The sequence below is a fragment of the Acomys minous genome (assembly GCF_964271855.1).
Source record: "Acomys minous genome assembly, chromosome: 9".
In the NCBI taxonomy this organism is placed as follows: Eukaryota; Metazoa; Chordata; class Mammalia; order Rodentia; family Muridae; genus Acomys; species Acomys minous.
The window spans coordinates 45,442,154-45,462,347 of record NC_140490.1 but is presented as its reverse complement, the minus strand read 5'-3'; the positions used below and the strand labels follow the sequence as shown (position 1 = coordinate 45,462,347).

At 47.8% G+C, this 20,194-nt stretch overlaps 2 protein-coding genes across 2 annotated transcripts in view; one reads left to right on the top strand and one right to left on the bottom strand.

Moving 5' to 3' along the window:
* Nucleotides 1–10,985, bottom strand: part of FAM120A (family with sequence similarity 120 member A) — a 92,642-nt gene extending 81,657 nt beyond the window's left edge. Inside the window, exon 1 of the mRNA XM_084795072.1 lies at nt 10,452–10,985. Within this exon, the coding sequence (XP_084651198.1) occupies nt 10,452–10,925 (474 nt within the window). The 5' untranslated portion in view covers nt 10,926–10,985. The remainder of the gene's footprint in view (nt 1–10,451) is intronic.
* Nucleotides 10,778–13,190, top strand: LOC311604876 (uncharacterized protein). The gene is made up of 2 exons (XM_084795082.1): nt 10,778–11,752; nt 12,095–13,190. The coding sequence occupies exon 1, from the start codon at nt 11,111–11,113 to the stop codon at nt 11,654–11,656; it is 546 nt and encodes a 181-aa protein (XP_084651208.1). The 5' UTR covers nt 10,778–11,110; the 3' UTR covers nt 11,657–11,752; nt 12,095–13,190.
* The last annotated feature ends 7,004 nt before the right edge of the window (nt 13,191–20,194 follow it).

The window sequence follows — 20,194 nt, the reverse complement described above, 5'->3', positions numbered from 1 at the left end:
CCCTGGTTCATTTACATGTCTAATTGGTTTTGGGTTTTCTGGTTCTTTTGAAATTCTGGCTATAAATTCACTGGGAAATAGCCTAATTATTCAAAAATTCTAAAATACCTCTTCTTCATATACAATTTTTTGACATTTACTCCTATAGTTTGATTGCCTACTGAGGCTGGGATGTATACTATGTGTTAATTAGCTTCTTTCCATTGGTATAAATTTCAGTAAACTAAAATGAAGAATACTGTAATCTAAAAATATCTTAATATATAAATGCATGATTAAACACTTGAGCTATATTCTTAGTTCTCTTCCTGGTATACAAAGGTTCCAAGGGTCCTACAACTTAAGAATCCAGGGATTTGGTCCCTGCCTTGGCACTGCTGGTATTTGGGACTAGCTAATTCTGCCAAAGGGAGCTGTTCTAGGGGCTACAGAATGTTGTAGCATCCCTGGCCTCTATCCAGTTAACACCCTCTACCCTGAGGGCTCTGAACACTGCCAGCTACCTCATCTGTCAAACCTAACTAAGAACTATTCACAAGTCTTCACAAATGCATCTTATGGCATCAAAAAGAGTTCTAAACATTAACAAGAAAGACTTAACCTCACACTTTCTAACCCATGACAAGCTTCCCAAAGACTTTCCTAATTCTCAATTCCTTTCAATGTTGCACCCCAGGCAGTAAGAGGCATTCAGTTGTCCAATAAAATTACACCCCTTTCGGGGCTGGAGGAATACGCCAGTGGTTAAATGCACAGGCTGCTCTTCGGGAGGCTCAGGGGTTCGAGTCTCATCACCCCATACAGAAGTTCACAACTATCTACAATTCCTGTGCTAGAAATCGGATGCCTCTACTAACCTCCGTAGGCACCACGCATGCACACAGTGTAGCTATATATATAGATGCAGGCATAAAATAACTAAAAAAATTTTAAACAATAATAATAAAGCCCCTTGGGAAACAGAAAAGGGAATATAATACATTTTAATAAATGCGTGTGGATTCAAATGTTGAAAGAAAATAAAATTTGTCTGCATAAAAGAACACAGTAAGTATTTTCATTAAAAAGTGAGTATTGGGCCGGGTGGTGGTGGTGGTGCATGTCTTTAATTCCAGCACTTGGTACACAGAGGCAGGCAGACCACTGTGAGTTCGAAGCCAGCCTGCTCTATGGAACGAGTCCCAGGACAGCCAGAGCTGTTACACAGAGAAACCCTGTCTAAAAAAAAAAAGTGAATATTGGTATAGTGGTACAAATCTTTTCGCCTAGCACTTGTGAGGCTGAGGCCATCCTGGTCTACACAGCAAGTTCTTTTTGTTGAGATTGGGTCACACTACATAACTTGCTATGTAGACCAACCTGACTTTAAACTCAGCCTTCCTCTACCACCCAAGTGCTAGGATCAAGGGTGTGTGCTTGCTCGCTAAGCAAGCTCTTTAAAAAATAATTTATTCTTATTTTATGTGCATTGGTCTTTTGTCGGCATGTGTCTGTTGTGAGGGCATCAGATCCCCTAAAACTTGAGTTACAGACAGTTGTGAGCTGCCATGTGGTTGCTGGGAATTGAACCCTGGTCCTCTGGAAGAGCAGCCAGTGCTCTTAACTGCTGAGCCATCTCTCCAGCCCCTATATAAAAAAATTTTGGATAAGACAAATCTACATAGTAAAACCCTGTCTCAATAAAAAGCCTGGCACAATGGCACATATCTTTAATTCCAGCGCTCCAGAGGCCTACACGGGGAGACCCTGATTTGTTTGTTTGTTGTCGTTTGTTTGTTTTTCAAGTGAATGTTGGAATTGCAGAGATGGCTCAGCGGCAAGAGTGCTTGTTCTGCAACCATAAGGACCTCAATTCAAATCCCCAGCACCCACAGCTGCATGCATCTATAACCCACCCTTAAGGGGCAGAGGCAGGCAGACCCCTAGAACCTGACAGCCTAACCAAAACAACAAGCTGCCAATTCAGTGAAAGGCCCAGTCTCTAGGCAATTAAGTGGTCACTGACAGAAGTAGATACCCAAAGGCCTCCTCAGGCCTCCAAATGTGCACACATGGATACACACATGCACCCCAAGAAAGAAGGTGGTATTTGAGACAGGCTTTGAAGTGAGTAAAAATTTGACAAGCTAAGCGAGGTAGCAATCAGAAAAGATGGGATGACAGAGTCAAGTCAGTGAACAGGTAAGTAAGGTAGGGAGAGTGTGCATCATGAAGTAAGATATAATGGCTAGGGCTGCAGAAGAGTCTACAAGTCTGAACGAGTCAGGCTCTAATGGCTTGCTTCCAGTCTGAGCATGAGAGGCCTCCCTGAAGATGTGCTGGGCTGCTCTATGAGGGTGTGCAAGATGAATAATTTGGGATAACTCTGTGGGACCAGAGGCCATTCCGGCCAGTCAGTATGACAGTCGGGAAATGGTACTGGTTCATAGATTCTGGTTGTATTTTAATCTAGATCATTTCTTTTTTGTTTGTTTGTTTTTTTGTTTTGTTTTGTTTTGTTTGTTTTTCGAGACAGGGTTTCTCTGTGTAGCCTTGGCTGTCCTGGACTCACTTTGAAGTCCAGGCTGGCCTCGAACTCACAGCAATCCACCTGCCTCTGCCTCCTGAGTGCTGGGATTAAAGGCATGCGCCACCACGCCCAGCAATCTATATCATTTCTTAAATACCAATAAATAGCCAATAATTTGGTTTCAGAACCTGCCAACGGGTTTGGCAGAGCAGCTGTGGGGGAGCCTCCTGTGTCAGAGATGCTGGGAATAAGGAAAAGGACACTGTGCTATTGTTACTGTAAGGTCTAGCAGAATTGAGGGTGAAATGGTCAGGTGGATCTGGAGTAGTAAAGACTGATGGGAGTGAGTCTCAAACCTGTCTGCAGGAAAAGGAAAACGAGAGACTGAAAAGAAATGGTAAGAGGCAAGGGGGATCTGGGCAAGACGTCCAGAAAGGAACACACAGCACACAGGCCTTGAAGGGGTTGGCATTTATCAAGTCTGTACTGTGGGTGAGCTAGCGGTGAAATTAGAATTCGTTCAGAATGAGAGGCCCAGAGGCAGGCTAGGGACCCAGCTGGGTATGGGGTGTGGAGAACAAGCCTGGTTGGTAGAAGCAGGAGGGGGGACCCCTAGTCAGGAGGGGACAGAGACAAGACATACAGTGAGAGCTTGACCCATGTCAGATACTATGAGCATATGGATAAGATTCCCCTCACAAAAGGTGATCCTGGACACCGGGAACACCGGGAAAAAGAAGAACATGTATCGAGAAAGCCCCAAGGACTTTCACAATTTAGCAACCCCAAGAAATTGCAGGTGGGAAAATACAGTGGGACTCTAAAAACAAAAAGAGATTTAGACGATTATAATAATGTGGTAACAATCAACGCTCAAATAATAAGCTGGTGCTCAAGAGCTGAATCCAGTCTAGAGCTTGGCTTGGCTTAGCTTGGCTTGACATTTTTTAAGTGAACAACTTCAAATAAAATGTGGATTTCTGATTTACTTGAAGAATTTGAACATCTGGCAATGTCGATGCACAGTCCTGCATGGCTTTCATGTCACTGAGCATGGTGGCTCATGCTTATAATCCCAGGAGGCTGAAGCAGAAAGGTTACTTTTAGTTTGAGGCTAGCCTGGCTACAGTTAGCTCCAGGCCAGTCTGGGCTACACAGAGTGATACTCTGTCTTGAGGAGAGAAAAGTAAAAAGCAAGACAAGACATGGGAGGAGAAGGAGGGTAAAAGAGGAAGGAGACAGAAGAGGGAAAAGGGAGGGAAATGGTTACATGAACCGCAAAGGCTGGACAAACTACAGATCACTTCTTTAAAAAGAAAACTACAGGGGCTGGAGGGTGGCTCAGTGGCTAAAAAAGCACTGTCTGCTCTTCCAAAGAACGCAAGTTCCATTCCCAGCACCCTCACGGCAGCTCACAACTGTCTGTAACTCCAGTTCCAAGCAATCTGACATCTACATATCGATGCACACAAAATAAAAAACTTAACAAAACAAAACAAAAACAGACAACTACAGGGAGGGATGTGATAGTGCAGGCTTTTAATCCCAGCAGAGGCAGAGGTGGATGGTATCTGAAATTCAAGGCCAACCTAGTCTACATAGCGAGTTCCAGGACAGCAGGACTAAATAGAGACCTTGTCTCAAAACATAAAAAATAAAAATAAAAAAATATATATGTGAAAATATTTTTCACACATTAAAAAGCTGCTGCTAGCCGGGCGTGGTGGTGCATGCCTATAATCCCAGCACTCGGGAGGCAGAGGCAGGTGGATCGCTGTGAGTTCGAGGCCAACCTGGTCTACAAAGCGGGTCCAGGACAGCCAAGGCTACACAGAGAAACCCTGTCTCGAAAAACAAAAACAAAACAAAACAAAAAAGCTGCTGCTAATGTATAGTATAACATATGACATAAAACACATAGCTTTGGGAGCTGGAGAGATGGCTCAGTGGCTAAGAGCACTGGCTGCTCTCCCAGAGGTCCTGAGTTCTATTCCCAGCACCAACATGGTAGCTCCCAACCATCTGTAATTGGGTCTGATGCCCTTTACTGACTTTCAGGTGTACATGCAGAGAGACTTGACCAGTCAGTTAGACTGAAGTATACTTCAAGAAAATGCCTGAATATGCATTCCTCCTGTTAGCAACACAGGGCTGTAGTTACAAAACTGACATACTGGAGAAAAATATTTATTCTTAACAGATGACCTGTTTGAGTAAATTCTGAACTGTATTTCCTGGTTACTAAGGTCCCTGAGAATTGCTCTTAGTTCTTTGGAGCTAATGATGTGTGATTTTCTTCTACACAGAAACCCTGCTGCTCCTACTGTAACGGCAAAAAAACCCCTGCTATCAGAATGGCCAGGGTGTGAGCACTATGTAGGCACACCCTTAAAGTACTCGTACAACGAAACTGGACTTTTGACTTGAGCCTGCACTTCCCTTTGTAGGGTTACCAGACTCCATTTGTAACTGAGTCAGTTGGATGTTGCTTCTTACCATGCAAAATGGACAGTAAGACACTGAGCACTAAAGGACAGAGTGAGTGAGTGTGAACAAGGATCAGCAAGCATCCAGGCTGACACTACTTGTCCCTGCCATTGACTCCCAAGAACAGATCACCATCCCTAAAGGCAAGTGGCTTGGCTGAAAACAGGAACACCATTTCATGGACATTCCAAGTAAACAGAGCAGAGCATTGATTTACCCAAGCCCCACTGGAAGGAACCTCACACCTACACCTCCAGCCTGCGAGGAGAGGTGTTTAGACTGTGCCAGTGAACTAATGTCACCAAGATTTTTAAATAAACACAAGTCATTCCCTGCGGGTTGAAAGGTTACCATGACTCAAGGCACAAAAAAAGGCCACTCTCCCAGTGACCAACAAATGCCATGTTCAAGTAATGCTGTATAGTGTCCACAAGAAAATTATCTTGCCTATAAGCCAACTCCTAACGCGACAGAGATGCACTGTGCCAAACATGCAGCTAGTATGGGTAGCAGGAAGGCTCCACAGACAATGGCACCTGCAGCCAAGCTCAACAACCTGAGTTGTAGTCCTGGGACCCACATGGGAAGAAACTGTCCTCTCGCTTCCACGTGTGCCCGCCCACAAATAAATTTAAATGTAATTTTAAAATATGATTATTACTCTATCAAAAAGGTATTCTCTAAATAAAAAAGGATTTCTCTAAATAAAGATGACAGGAAATTATAACTTTCCGCCAACATATAAAACACTAGAGAAGGTAAGGGAGTAGGAAAGAGGAGGTAGAGGTGGAGCCAACCAAGAAAACACGGTTTACATGTATGAATTTTTCAAGGATTAAATAAAAGATATCCTATTTTTAAAACACTAGAAAGAGCTGGGCATGGTGGTGCACGCCTTTAATCTCAGCACTAGGGAGGCAGAGGCAGGCGGATCGCTGTGAGTTCGAGGCCAGCCTGTTCTACAAAGTGAGTCCAGGATAGCCAAGGCTACACAGAGAAACCCTGTCTCAAAAAAAAAGAAACCTAGAAAAATGAAAAGGACAGTTTTTGTAGTTTTGTAACAGAAATGCTTTACACAATATAATATATGCCTATGTGTTCATGTCAATATTTATCTAACTTTTCTTAATAGTAATTATCATACAGTAAATTAATTTGTATTTATCTTTGGCTTAGAGTTTTGATTTTTTTAATGTTATCGTCACCAAACAGAGGACAGTTTGGCCTCCATGTAACAGCTCACGATCACTGTCAGTGCCACAGCCTCTCCTCCTTTGACTCTCAGAGACACTGACTGGATCCCCATCACTGTGGCTTTCTTTTTAAGAGAAAGTCATATAAAGAGAATCACATTTTGTGAACTTGGCTCTGTGTGTGTGTGCGTGTGTGTGCATGTGTGTGTGTGTGTGTGTGTGTGTGTGTTTACATGTATATGTTGCATGGAAGCAGAGGTTGATGATGGGCATCCTCCTCAAGTGCTTTCTACCTTATTTTTTGAGAGAAGGTTTCTTCCTAAACATGGCACTTGACTTCCCGGCCAGCCAGCCCCAGGGATCGTCCCACGTCACCCTGCCAGCACTGGGGTTGCAGCTGCACACTGCAATGCTCAGTTGTTCTGTGGGTGCCAGGGTCCTACTTTAGATCCTCTTCCTTGTACAGCAGCCATTAGCACCCGAGCCACCTCCCCAACTGCTAGTTGTTGCTGGTTCCGGGTTGTGTTTTGTTTTTTCCATGACAGAGTCTCATGGAGCCTAGGCTGGCCTCTAATATGCTTTGCAGCCAAGGAAAATCCTGAACTCTGGTCCTCCTGCCTTTACCTCCCAAGAACTGAGACTAGAGACGTCCAGTTTATGCAGTGCTGGGCATAGACCCCTGGGCTCCACACAAGCAAGGCAAGCACTCTACCAACTGGCTACATTTCCCCAGTGTTTATGTGACTAGTCTCTAAGAAAATACCCATTGGTGGGATTTGCTAGAACATGTACCTTAATGTACATGTACCCTGAGAAACTGCCACTAGAGAAATGGCTCAGTGAGAAATGGCACTGACTGCTGCTCTTCCAGAGGACCTGGGTTCAATTCTTAGCACTCACATGATAGCTCACAACCATCTGTAACTCTAATTCCGGGAAATCCAATGTCCTTTTGACTTCTGCATGCACCAGGCATGAAGGGATGCAGAGATACACACGCAGGCAGAGCACCCATACCCATAACAAAATAGCTGCCAGACCAATTCCAGATGCTCAGAATCCTGCTAGCACTCGGTACTGATAGGTTTTCTTAGTCACCCATTTTAAAAGCTATGTAGTGACAGTGCATCACTGTTTTAAATTTTATGAGCATTCAAAAAGCATTCAAAAATCCAACCCACAGTCACAAATACACACACACACCTTTAAACAGAGAACACCAAAGATAATTTTTATTACTCAAAAATCATTCTTTTTAAAACATGTAAATTATTACTTTTTAAATTTTATTTTTATATTTATTTTGTGTGTGTGAATGTTTGGCCTGTTTGTATGTAAGTGCACCACATTCACATCTGTTGCCTGTGGAAATCAGAAGATGGGTTTGGATCCCCTGGAACTGGACTTATCGATTGGGAACCAATATGTGGATGCTAGGAGTCAAACCCAGGTCCTCTGCAAGATTAAGTGCCCCCCTGCTAGCCCCTCAAAATCATCCTTGAAGAATAAATACTGCACTACCTTCAGGGACACCAAAGTACACAGAATTGTTTTCTTGTTTAAAAATAGCACCTAGAATTCTGTCTGCTTTTTTACAGTTTCACATCTTCTCTCTGGTGTCACTTTTTGCTATTAATGGAGCTCCTGCCTCCAACAGACTTTCTTCTTCACCCTCTCCTCAGACAGAGCTGAGAAAAACAGGCAGCCAGAGTTGCTAGTTATATCTGCAAAGGATGGAGCAGGTTGAGAGAGATCATAAGGACCCTTCAGGCAGGAAAGACAACAGTATCCCCTAACAGTCTATGCAACACTCTTGATGTCTTGCTTGGTTGCTGATTTCTAAAAGCTAAATTTCTTAGGCATTTTTTTTTCCAAAAAGATGAGGGTGCTAGTTAGAATACCAGATTTTCACCCTCAAACCTAGGGTCCTCCTAACAAGCCTACCTAGCTCTATCTTAATTGTAGCTCAACTCTAGCTCCCAAACATACCCTACTTAGTCAAAATCCTGGGTGCCTACTAAGTACCTGAGGCATTCACAAGGGCTCAAAGATGTTACAATTAGCCAGGTGTGGTAGCAAAACCTTTAAGTCCCACCTGAGGAGGCAGAGGAGGGATGAAAGGACCTCTATGAGTTTGAGATCAGCCTGGTCTCCACAGAGAGTTCAAGGCTAGCCAGGGCTATGAAATCCTCTCTTAAAAAAAAAAAAAGTTTACAATTTAAAAAAAATCCAACATTTCTCACAAAAAGATCAAAGCACACATGCACACACCAGCGCATGCACACACAACTGTGGGGGTAGGGAGACGGGAGGGAGAGAGGGAGGGAGGGAGGGAGAGAGAGAGAGAGAGAGAGAAAAAGAGAGAGAGAAAGCGCTCCTCTAATCTGATGCAATATTCAGTGTTCTCTTGATTGTCTTGGCTGACTAAAGATACAGCCCTGTGCTCTTAGCAAAAGTAGGTAACAAATAAAGCTCATTTTGTGTCTGAAATGTTACTACTTCCCATCCCTAAACAACATTAAACCAGGCCTGTCTTCAGGCTGTCCACTAGAGGTGGATCACAGAGAAACGGCTTCATTTTCCCCTCCAAAGAGCCCCAGGCTACAGAGAAAAAGTGAGACGCTCACATCGCCTCTCACAGGAACTCTCTGAGAAATGACACACTGTGCATCTGCCACACTCCCGCGCCAATCACCACGCTTCCAGCCGCCTCCACCCACAGACTTAAACACGACTTCACCAATTACAACAGGACCCTGGGTGGGACTTCCGCAATCATTTTAGACTTAACTACCACCATCTCATCAGTGCCAGCAGGGATGATGAGGAAGAGGGAGACAGTCTAAAACTTTTAACTCAAGCTCAGTTCCCCCCTCCCCCAAAAAAGAACAAGTTAGAAGGCAATGGCAAGCCTTAAAAGTTGAAACAGCCTCATCCCCCCAAAAATAAGTGTTTTAAAGGAAATGTGAGGGACAGGTGCTCAGCTCTCAGTCAACTGCTGGGCCGGTAAGTTCTCCTCTGGCCCAATTGTGGGTGCAGAGCCTTCTGCCAAACAGGCAGCAGAAGGCTGACAACGTGTTGTGGAGCTCTCCTTACGCACCATCAGGGCCTGCTGAAGGTCACTGAACGCTTCCTGTGCAGCGGAAAAGTAGCCCGAGCAAGCCCCTTCCTAGCTCTTCCTGATTCTGAACAGCTACTTTCACATCAGACATCCAGAACTGAACCACTTTAAAAGTCACAAAAGTGACAACATCCCACCTCACCAAGTTTTACAGCACCTTGAAATCTAAAACCAAAGTGCCATAGACAAGTTCTCCAAATGGAGCAGGGGTCTGCCTGCCTTCAGAATCAAGGGACCAGCACGGGGCTATACACACAGGCTTATCTCCCACAGTTCTGCAGGCTGTTTTCAGCCTTAAGGGCCTGGAGAGCTGCTGTCATTTATTCGACAGACTTCCAAGATAAACCTGTTGCTGGGAAAGAGCGGGTTAATTTCGACAGATCGGTACACACTGAAGTCTAAGACCACTGGGTAGTCCGTCTGCCTCCAGGGAAGGGGGGAGCCTAAGGATGTTGGAGATGACACCCCCAATCCCACCTAAGGTGGAGGTCTATCCACCGGCTTCAAGTGTCTCCTGCACAAGGCAATAGGTCCACAGCAGGCCAGAGAGTAGGGAGGGAGGAATGGCTGTGGGAAAACTTCAACTACGCCGGGCCTAAAGGGCCTGACATCCATCTTGCTCCAGGCCCCCTCAGCCGAGCTTGTAGCGAGCCTGGGCATGGTGACACACCGTGTCCCGAGAGATGCCCTGAGGGACACTGAGGCCTGCTCTCAGGCCTGCCACAGGCAGGAGCACCCAAGACTCAGCCTGGGCCACACTGGGCTTCCCGGAACTAGTTCAGCGCTGACACTGGCCCAAGAGACACCCCCTCCCCCGCCCCGATTCTCCAGGTCCAACCCAAACCCAAGTCCAAAGAGACCCGAAGTCTAAAGCCTCGAACCCTGGCCCAGGGTCCCCGGGCCCAAGGGACCTCTGGCTCAACTCCGATCCCTGTCCAAGCAATTCCAGACCCAGCCCAAACCCAAGCACGAAGAGGCCCGTAGCCCAACTCTGACCCCTGCCCAAGTGACCCCAGACCCCGACCCTGACCCAAACCCGAAGGCATCACAGTCCAAAGGGCACCAGGCCCGACCCTGACTCGACCCAAAGAGACCGTAGCCCCAACCCCGAGAGACCCCGGCCCACCGGCCCCTGCCGCACCTTGACGTGGAAACGGATGAGAGCCAGGCGGATGCAGTGGGCCATGCAGACCGGCGGCAGGAACCAGACCTTGGGCGGTGGCGTGCCCTTGTTCTGGACATGGCTGACGATCTGCTGCGCCGTCTGGCGCTCGTTGCCCTGCCGCTTGACCCATTCGTGCAGCCGGGCCTTCTCGAGCGCGCCGTTGAAGAAGACGAAGAGCTCGATGTTGCCGCCGAAGCAGGCCTTGGCCAGAGCCGCCAGGTAGCCGAGCATGTGGTTCCACTGGCCGCCGCTCACCCAGTCGGTGTAGAAGCCACCGTAGAGGCGGTGCAGGCAGTTGTCCGCATCCACCAGCAGGCGCAGAGGGGTCTGCGGGGGCCGCTGCCGCCCGCCGCCCACCAGGCTGCCCCGGGCCAGCTTCTGCAGCTCCACCGGCACCACGGCGCTCGGGCAGTGCTTCTCGATGTAGTCCTGGAAGCCCTGCACGCCCATGGCGGCGGCGGCGGCGGCGGGGCGGGCGCGCGCGGGCGGCGGCGGCGGGGCCGGCGGCGGCGGGGCGGGGGGCGGCGGGGCCGTGGCGCGGCCGGCGGGCGCGGGCAGCCTCAGGGCGGGCTGGGGCTGGCCGGGGGCGCGCTCACGGCCGCCGCGGCCGCCATGTGCTGCCGCCTCCCAGGGCCATGTCTGGGGAGGGACCTGCGCCGCCGCCGCGCTGCGAGGCCGAGGCCGAAGCTGGGCCGGGCGGGGCGGCGCTGACGTCGGGCCCGCCCGCGCGGATGCGGGAGGCGGAAGAGGCGGCGCCGGGCCGCGGCCGGGCTCCCGGGGCGGCGGCGGCGGCGGCGGCGGCAGCAGCGGTGGCGGCAGCGGGGCGGAGAAGGAGGAGCGCTGCTTGGCTCGTCGGGCCCTTAGGGGGCCGCGGCCGGGCGAGCTCGGGGCGGCGCCTGGGCCCGTGCAGGCCGCGCCCTGAGGCGGCGGGCCTCCTCGGCCGGCTCCGCCCCGCGCGCAGCTGCGGGCCCGGGAGGCGTGGTCCGCAGCTTGCGCTCCTCCTCCGCCGCGTGTGTCGCGCGGCGGGGCGGGGATGCCAGGAGCGTCCGAGTGCAAGATTCCGAGGAGGACAGCGGCGACAAGATGGCGTCGCTCCCGGGGACAGCGCCGGGGCTTCAGAGCTTCGCGTCAGAGCCGGGCTGAGAAGACTCCCCGCGAGCTGCGAAGCCTCCCCGGGGTAGCGCCGCCCTCCGGAGGCGGGCGGATGCGCGCTATCTCGGGAGCGCCTGAGAAGGCAGCTCCGGCCGTGAGGATCCCGCTAAACCCAGGCGGCTGCGGTACGTGTGCTGTGCTGGAGCCGAACGTTCTGCACGAGAAGTCGTTCCCAGCACCCCAGCTCATCTGAAAGGGAGCCGGGGATGTGGCTCAGTTGGCACAGCGCGTATCTGGCAGGCGCGGCGCCCAGCCTGCGTGCTGCGCAGGCTGTAATCCCAGCACTCTGGAAGGGGAGGCGGGAGGATCAGAAGTTCAAGGTCATCTCATCCAATTGGAAGCCAGCCGGGCTATCGGAGCTGGCGTCTCAAAAAAAAAAAAAAAAAAGGCGGGGGGGGGGGCGGTGAGTAAAGGAGCGTTTTGTTTTGTTTTGCTTACCTCCAGTTCTTAGTCTGTTCTTTTTCTAGGTAAGCCGCTGCTGGAGCAGGGTGCACTAGACACAGGAATGACCCATCACGCAGATAGCTACTGAGCACCAAGTCCATGTAGACCCAAAGCCCCCACCCCACCCCGCATCAGAGTCTCCGAGAAAATGCAAACTGGATTCTATTTTTTCTTTCTTTCTTTTTTTTTTTTTTAAGAATACTTTTTATTCTTTGACAATAGGTTGTGAGTATAACACTCCGTTCTTCCAACGGGCTTCTGTGGTGCCTTGATCTTTTTTTTTTTTTTAAAGGCCAGATACGTTATGCCATTTATGTATAAAATTCGTGATGAGGCCTGGCGTACACGTCATTTAGAAATTAAGAGTTGCACTTAAAACCTCACTAAAATAGTCAAAATTTTTTGTAACTCAGCCGGGCAGTGGTGGCGCAGGCCTTTAATCCCAGCACTCGGGAGGCAGAGGCAGGCGAATTGCTGAGTTCGAGGCCAGCCTGGTCTACAAAGTAAGTCCAGGACAGTCAAGGCTACACAGAGAAATCCTTTCTTTAAAAAAAAAAAAAAATTAACTCAAGGCTAGTCTACAAGACTGAGCATGAATCATCATCACGTATAGTTTGATTAGGAATATGCCCCATATATTTTCATTTCTTGTTTAGGTTTGAGTGTATTTTTGCTGTGGTTTCTTGTTTGCTGGTCTGTTTGGGCAGAGCTAGTGGACCAACCCAGGGCCTTACACATACATGCTTGCTCAGCCTCCTGCCACTGCTGGCTCCCATCCTGTTTTTAATTCTTTTAAACATTCTTGCTTTTACGGGGGGGGGGGGGGGCAGCTTTTATGCTAGTATCTATGATTCTGGAATTAAATGTACTTTTCATCTTAAAATGCTACGGTTGTGGAGGTGGACCACCGGATCTGTCTCATCTTCACTCTGGTCCTTCTGAAAACTCACTTTACCTGTGAGAACCTTGGCTTTCATTTACCTCCCAGGTTGTTATACAAATGCTAATAAGACTGGCTTTTATGGTCACTGCCTACTCTGTGATTATGTATAGACTTTATACTTTAGAATTTGGGGAACTTTACAATTCATTTTCATAAATAAACCCCTCAAGATTTAATCATGCTTACTTTTCCTACTTAACTATGTATGCACCTCAAAATGTACTAATGATTGGGAAAATGTTTGGCTAACAACACTATAAAGAAAATTCAGTGGCGCACACCTTTAATCCCAGCACTTGGGAGGCAAAGGCTGGGGATCCCTGGATCGCTGTGAGTTCCTGGTCTACAAAGGGAGTCCAGGACAGCTAAGGCTACACAGAGGAAACCTAGTCTTAAAAAACCAAAAAAGAAAAGAAAAGAAAATTCAGGGGTTGAGTGATACCTCAATAGTTTTAATATTAACGTAAAATACTATTAAAAATACTAAAACTAGCCAGGCAATGGTGGCACACGCCTTTAATCCCAGCACTCAGGAGGCAGAGGCAGGCCTGGTCTACATAGTGAGTCCAGAACAGCCAAGGCTACACAGTGAAACCCTGTCTCAAAAATAAAAATAAAAATACTAAAACTTTGTATCTGCTTGGGAATACAGTATGGTTAGGTCATGATTAGGGTCTTTTTTCTTCTTTTAGTCTTAGGACTGTATTAGAGAAAGTTTACAAAGAGATTACCACAGTGCTGAGGGAGGAAAACTGAATAATAAAAATGCTAAAAAACTGCATGAGCATGCGCTTTCACAAGAATTACCAGATAAAAGTAAGATTTCTGGCCGGACAAGGTGCCACATACTTTTTCTGGTCTGGGAGTTTAGGGTTGGGCTTTGGAAATTTTCTTTAGACAGGGTTAAAGTCATAACCCAAGATGACCTGAAACTCACTGTGCAGTCCAGCCAGCCTCAGTTTACTGCAAGCCTCCTGACTTGGTCTCCTGAGTTCTGGGATTACAAGTGTGAGACACAATGCCTGACAAAAGGTGAGTTTTACTTCAGGCGGTGGAGACCTCCCTCCTCCTCAGGTAGTCAGTAGTCAAAATACAGGGACTACATAGAAGTCTGGACCCTGTGGCCAGGGGAGAGGCACCGTGTTCCAAGTCCACACACCACAGAGCACAGGCTTGTTCTGCAGTCTTTGGCTTCTCTTGTTTGGGGACTTCTGGTCTCTTCTCCTTAGTTAGGATTAAAATGCTGTTCTCGTCCCAGCTTTGAATTATTTTTCCCTTTGAACTATTTTTAAAATACGTTTTAAACTTTTTAAGTTGCCAGCCAGTGGGAAAGTAAAATTCTAACTTTTGGATGTGTCTTAACTAGGCTTTCTCTTGCTGTGATGAAACACTGTGGCCAAAAGCACCTTGGGTTGGAAACCGGTTTATAGTCTTTCATGAAGAAAGTCAGGGCAAGAACTCAAACACAGCAGGAACCTGGAGGCAGGGGCTGATGAAGATGCCATGGAGGGGTGCTGCTTCCTGGCTTGCTCCCCATGGCTTGCTCAGCCTGCTTTCTTATACACTCCAGCACCACCAGCCTAGGGATGGCACCACCCACAAACGGTTGGTCCCTGTCACATTAAATCACTAATTAGAGAGATGCCTTACAGGCTTGCATATTTTCTCGATTGAGATTCCCTTCTCTTAAATGACTCTAGCATATGTCAAGTTGACATAAAACCCGTACCACACAGATAAAGAACAGAGTCCTAGCCAGATGGTGGTGGTACAAGCCTTTGATCCCAGCTCTGAGTTCCTGGACAGCCTAGTCTACATGAGTTCCAGGACAGCCAGGGCTACACAGAGAAACTCCATGTATGGGGTGGGAGCGGGAGGGAGGGGGAGGAGAATGGGACCAAGCCCTGAAGTGACGGGGTAAGTTATTTACCATCTCAGCCACTTAGTCTCTACACTTTTGATTGCTGGAACTGCCCCTTCATTGCCCATCAGTGCTAATAGAGACTGTTTGGTGTCCTTTAAGTCTCACTTGACCACTTCTTGGCATCTAAGCTCTCTTCAGCATCCCTCTTTACTGAAGCTAGAGATCGGGCATCACGCTTTGCGGGACTCCTACCCAGAGCTCCTGAACTGTAATTGCTGTAAGCCAGGATAGAAACGAGAAGAGAAAGTATCTGACTCTGCACTCGAACCAGGATCCTAGTAAGAAGATTTTTCTGTGTCAACAGATCCTTTCCTTTTCCCCTCAGACAGTGAATAGGATTTAGGGGTGCGTTGCTGTCCTTTGAGAACCCATATTGTATTCTTCCCAGTTCCCATATTGGTGAACAAATGAAGGAGAGTGACTCCTGGCCCTAAATTGTTAAATTGTTTGCAAACGTTGTAACTGCATAGGGAATGGAAGGTCAGCAGTAATTGATCCCCTGGGCCCATCCAGCATGCTAACCGTTCTGTTTGGTTGGTCCTCCAGCCCTGTGATAGCTCGTGTGAGAGTGAAGGCTGATGAGCGTGCATTACATCTTATAAACAAGTGGTGGGGAATTACCTTTCTTTCTCTTTTCAGATCTTCACAGGCTGTTGTGTTAATCACAAAGTATCTCCCAGGACCAAAATAAACATACTCAGCAACACTTTCATTTCCAAGGCCACCAATGTGGCCAGACATACATCAGCAGGCAGACAGACCTGCTTCTCCTACCCAAAAGGTCAGCTGTTGCTTCCGACTCAGGAGTTCACAGGTCTTAAAGATCGTGTAGCGACCTGGAGAGATGGCTCAATGGCTGCTCTGCAGGGGACCCAGGCTTGATTCTAAGCACTGACAACCATCTGCAACTTCAGCTAGGGAAACCAACACGCTCTTCTGGCCTCTGTAGGTACCAGACAGACAAGGCAAAACACTCATACACAAAATTGTTAAACTATTTTAAAGAAGATGCCATCATAAATGCTGGATATCGTGTGAAGGGCCAGGAAAATACAATGGCTTGTAAATTCCATGCTGCCACCACACACAATCCACACCTCTTCTCAGACTTGGGTCCAAAGGGGTAGAGAGTTCCATTTCCAAAGTCAGAGTGGAGGTCGTCCACAAAACAGTCCACTCACGGAGTGCCTGGTATATGCAGGCGTTAGCTAGCTACTCAGGATATGGATGCGAAGAAAACAGTCCCTTTTTTCAAGAAGCTTAACTGAGAGGCATAGACAATAAATCCCTATCTGGTAAGTGCATCGGCATGCTTACATAGAAAGGAGAGCACAGGCCATGCTGCCTCTAAGGCGGAGGGTGTAGTCTATGTCACTAGGTCCACATGCACTATGGAGCCAGATAGCCCCATGTGAATACCCCAGCTCTGCTGAGAAAGAACCCCTGTGTCATCACCAAGCAGAGACACAGTTTTCTCAGGTTGGGTAGGACAGGTCCCGCCACATGGATGAGAGCAACTAGCACCACTGCTGGACTTAGGTTCTCAGAGTTTCATCTTAAACTGTCAATCTAAGCATGGCCTGCTTTTGAGCATGTGCAGTTGCCCCTGCATATGTGTGTAGAGGCCAGAAATCTGCTAATCTCCATCTTCTTTCACTGAACCTGAGGTTTGCTGTTTTGATTAGGCTAAGTGGCCAGTGAGAACCGGGACTCGGCTGTCTCTATACCCACTCCCATGCTGGGGTTACACATGGTACCACTGTGCCCAGCTTTTTTGTGGACATAGAGGAAGAGAACTCAGGTCCTCGTGTTTGTACAGCAAGCACTTTACCTGCTAGGCAGCCTCCCCAGCAACACCCCCCCCTTGTTTATCTTGTTATCCAAACTTGTGTCCAGATGGCATTAGGCCAAGTCAAAAATAGCTATGCTCAAGAAAAGAGTTGCAGAGGACTTTGAAGTGAAACGTATGTTCCCTAGGCAACTTCTAAGTGGTGACCGGAGCATCAGCAGCAGTAGTGGGAGCTGTTGTGGTGTAATTTTCTAGTCATTCCATAAATACTGCAGGATGAAATCTCTAGGTTTTTGAAGACAGACCCACAGTATAGTGCCCAGGCCGGCCCCAAACACATGATCCCCTGCCTCTGCCTCTGCCTCTTGTGTGCTACTGAACTTCAATGAAATCATTTTTTTTCCCCAAGGGTAGAAATCCAATGAAAGTTTTAAAGAAATTCATGCAAGTACAAAGTCATTTTAGGGTTTAACCATTTCCAGAGGAGCTACTTAGCAGTCTGCTACTCTGTGCAAACAGGAACAATTTTTCCAGAAAAGCACTGCTCTTATTCCAGAGTCTGAGAAGCTGTCCAGGCTGGGATACATGAGCCTGAGTCTCTGGAAAGCACAGTCACCCTGAGAACACTGGAGACTCCCTTGTTCAGGCCTGGGACTACAGCCAAAGAGATTCGGGTTACTTAAGCTACAAGAACAAAGTGCATGTGGAAAATGGAGAAAGTTCTGCCTCAAATGCAGAAAGCAATGGGGTAGAGCTACTGACAGCGTGGGAAAGCCCATCCTCAGACACAGACTGAGAACTGCCCTTCCTTGTCCTGCTTACCATTGCTGGCCCCTAGAGATCCCCAACATGTGGAGTCGTGAGAGCTGGCTCTCAGAAGTGGGGCCTGGGCATCATCTACCACATAGGGCAGTCCACCCAGAGTTTCATCACTATTACATGACACCTAGCCCTTTGTATAGAAGCCAGCCTTAGGCTCTACATGGTGGCACTCACTTAATTCCAGTGTTGGGAGGCAGAGGTGTAGTAAGAATTTTGGTGTCTTTAAAAACCCAGTATGTAAATGTTTTTATTTTAATCCCAGGTGTGGGATATTCGGCTGCTTGAGATTGTCCACAGCAGCCAACTATTTACCTCATGTGCGCTCTGGCAGGACTATGGTTCTGCCAGCTGAAGATAGTTTAGTTCTGGGGACTTGAAAGCGTATAAAAAGAGCAGAGCCAGCGGGCGTGGTGGCACACACCTTTATTCCCAGCACTCGGGAGGCAGAGGCAGGCAGACCTTTGTGAGTTTGAGGGCAGCCGGGTCTACAAAGCGAGTCCAGGACAGTTAAGGCTACATGGAGAGACCCTGTCTCAAAAAACAAACAAACAAACAAACAAGCAAATAAAAAACAAAACAAAAAAACCAGAGCCCCAAGAAAGGGGGTGAGGCTGTTTCTCCTGCTGGTTCCTGCTGCTGACTTGTCAAGTGGTTGTGGGAAAAGAGACAATAAGAAGAAATTGAAGATAGCCTGACCGGACGAAGATTGAACTTGCTGCAAGGATCTCAACACCCCTAATCAGCAGGAAGTACTCCAGAAAGCTCTCTACCCGCCTCTCCACGCTAACACGCCTCCTACCTGCTGTTGGGGGTGTTGGAAGGGATTGGGGTGGAGAAGAGTAGTAGCTATAAGAACCCATAGACACATAACTATACCAACACAAAGGCAGGCCTGGACTGCGTAGGGAAAGCCTGTCTCAAAAAATCAAAACCCTGTGAAAAATAGTATATAACTGATCAAAATACCTGAGTAATTTAAAGGATGAGAGATTTATTTAAGGTTTTAGTCTGTGGTTGTCCCAGGGTACTTAGCGGGGTTGTCACAAAGGGAGAGACAGGATGGAGAAGGATGTTCTTGACATACCAGACAGAAAGTAGAACACCTGGGCCCAGCTATAAACTTACTAGGCCTGCTCATGGGCCCCCAGTGACCTACTCCTTCCGACCAGGCCCTACCTTCTCAGACTGTCACCACCCACTAGAGCCTATCCACATGAGCCTGTGGGGAACGTTGGTGTTTGTGTCAAAACCAAGCATTTAATGACCTTGCATGAACCAGTAAAATTACGTTTGTGCTAGGAAAGAATTTCTATCGCCTAAATAGCTGTAAGCCATGAGTGCCTACTGTGCAATCCGTAAGTGGCTAGATTACCGTTAGCTTCATGTGGCTAATGGCTACAATTGAAGGCCTTTTTAAACTTTTGTTTTGCATGTGGGTGATTTTCTTTGAATGTATCTGTGTAAGATCTTAATTCCTGTCCAGTGTTGTAGCGTACACCTATAAACACTCGGGAGGCAGAGGCAGGCGGATCTCTGCAAGTTCGAGGCCAGCCTGGTCTACAAAGTAGTCCAGGACAGTCATGGTGACACAGAGAAACTCTGTCTAGAAAATAAATAAGTAAACAAATAAATAATCTTAATTCCTAAAGGTAGTAGTAACTACAGTAGTGTAACTTGCTCAGCAGAGGCAAGTGGATCTCTGAGTTAGAGGCCAGCCTGGTCTACAAAGCAAGTTCCAAGACAGCCAGGACTATTACACTAAGAAACTGTATAAAAAGACAACCTGCTGGGCCTGGTGGCGCATACCTGTGATCAGAGCACTCCGCAGGCAGAGGCAGATAGCACTGTGAGTTTGAGGCCAGCCTGCTCTACAAAGGTAGTCCAGGACAGCAATATAACACAGAGAAACCCTGTCTTTTTTTTGGGGGGGGGTTTGAGACAGGGTTTCTCTGTGTAGCCTTGGCTGTCCTGGACTCACTTTATAGACCAGGCTGGCCTTGGTCTACATCGATCCACCTGCCTCTGCCTCCCGAGTGCTGGGATTAAAGGCGTGTGCCACCATGCCCGGCGAGAAACCCTGTCTTGAAAATAAATAAATTTAAATAAATAAATAACCCTTGAAGGGGCTGGAGAAAAGGCTCTGCAGTTAAAGGCACTGCTTTTCCACAGTCTCTTTAAGACATATAATGGGCGGGCTGGAGAGATGGCTCAGCAGTTGAGAGCACTGACTGCTCTTCCAAAGGATCCGAGTTCAATTCCCAGCACCCACATGGCAGCTCACAACTGTCTATAACTTCAAGATCTGACACCCTCATACAGACATGCAGGCAAAACACCAATGCACATAAAATAAAAATAAGTAAACTTTTTTTGGGGGGGGGGAGTTTTGAGACAGGGTCTCTCTGTGTTAACCTTGGCTGTCCTGGACTTGCTTTGTAGACCAGGCTGGCCTCGAACTCACATCGATCCACCTGCCTCTGCCTCCTGAGTTCTGGGATTAAAGGCGTGCGCCACCATGCCCGGCTATAAGTAAACTTTTTTTTAAGACATATAGTGGGCTGGAGAGATGGCTCGGTGGTTAAGAGCACTAACTGTTCTTCCAGAGGTCCTGAGTTCAATTCCCAGCAACCACAAGGTGGCTTACA

Coding starts and splice junctions, on each gene's coding strand:
- LOC311604876 (XM_084795082.1), top strand. CDS start 11,111: ATGTCTGGGGAGGGACCTGCGCCGCCGCCGCGCTGCGAGGCCGAGGCC.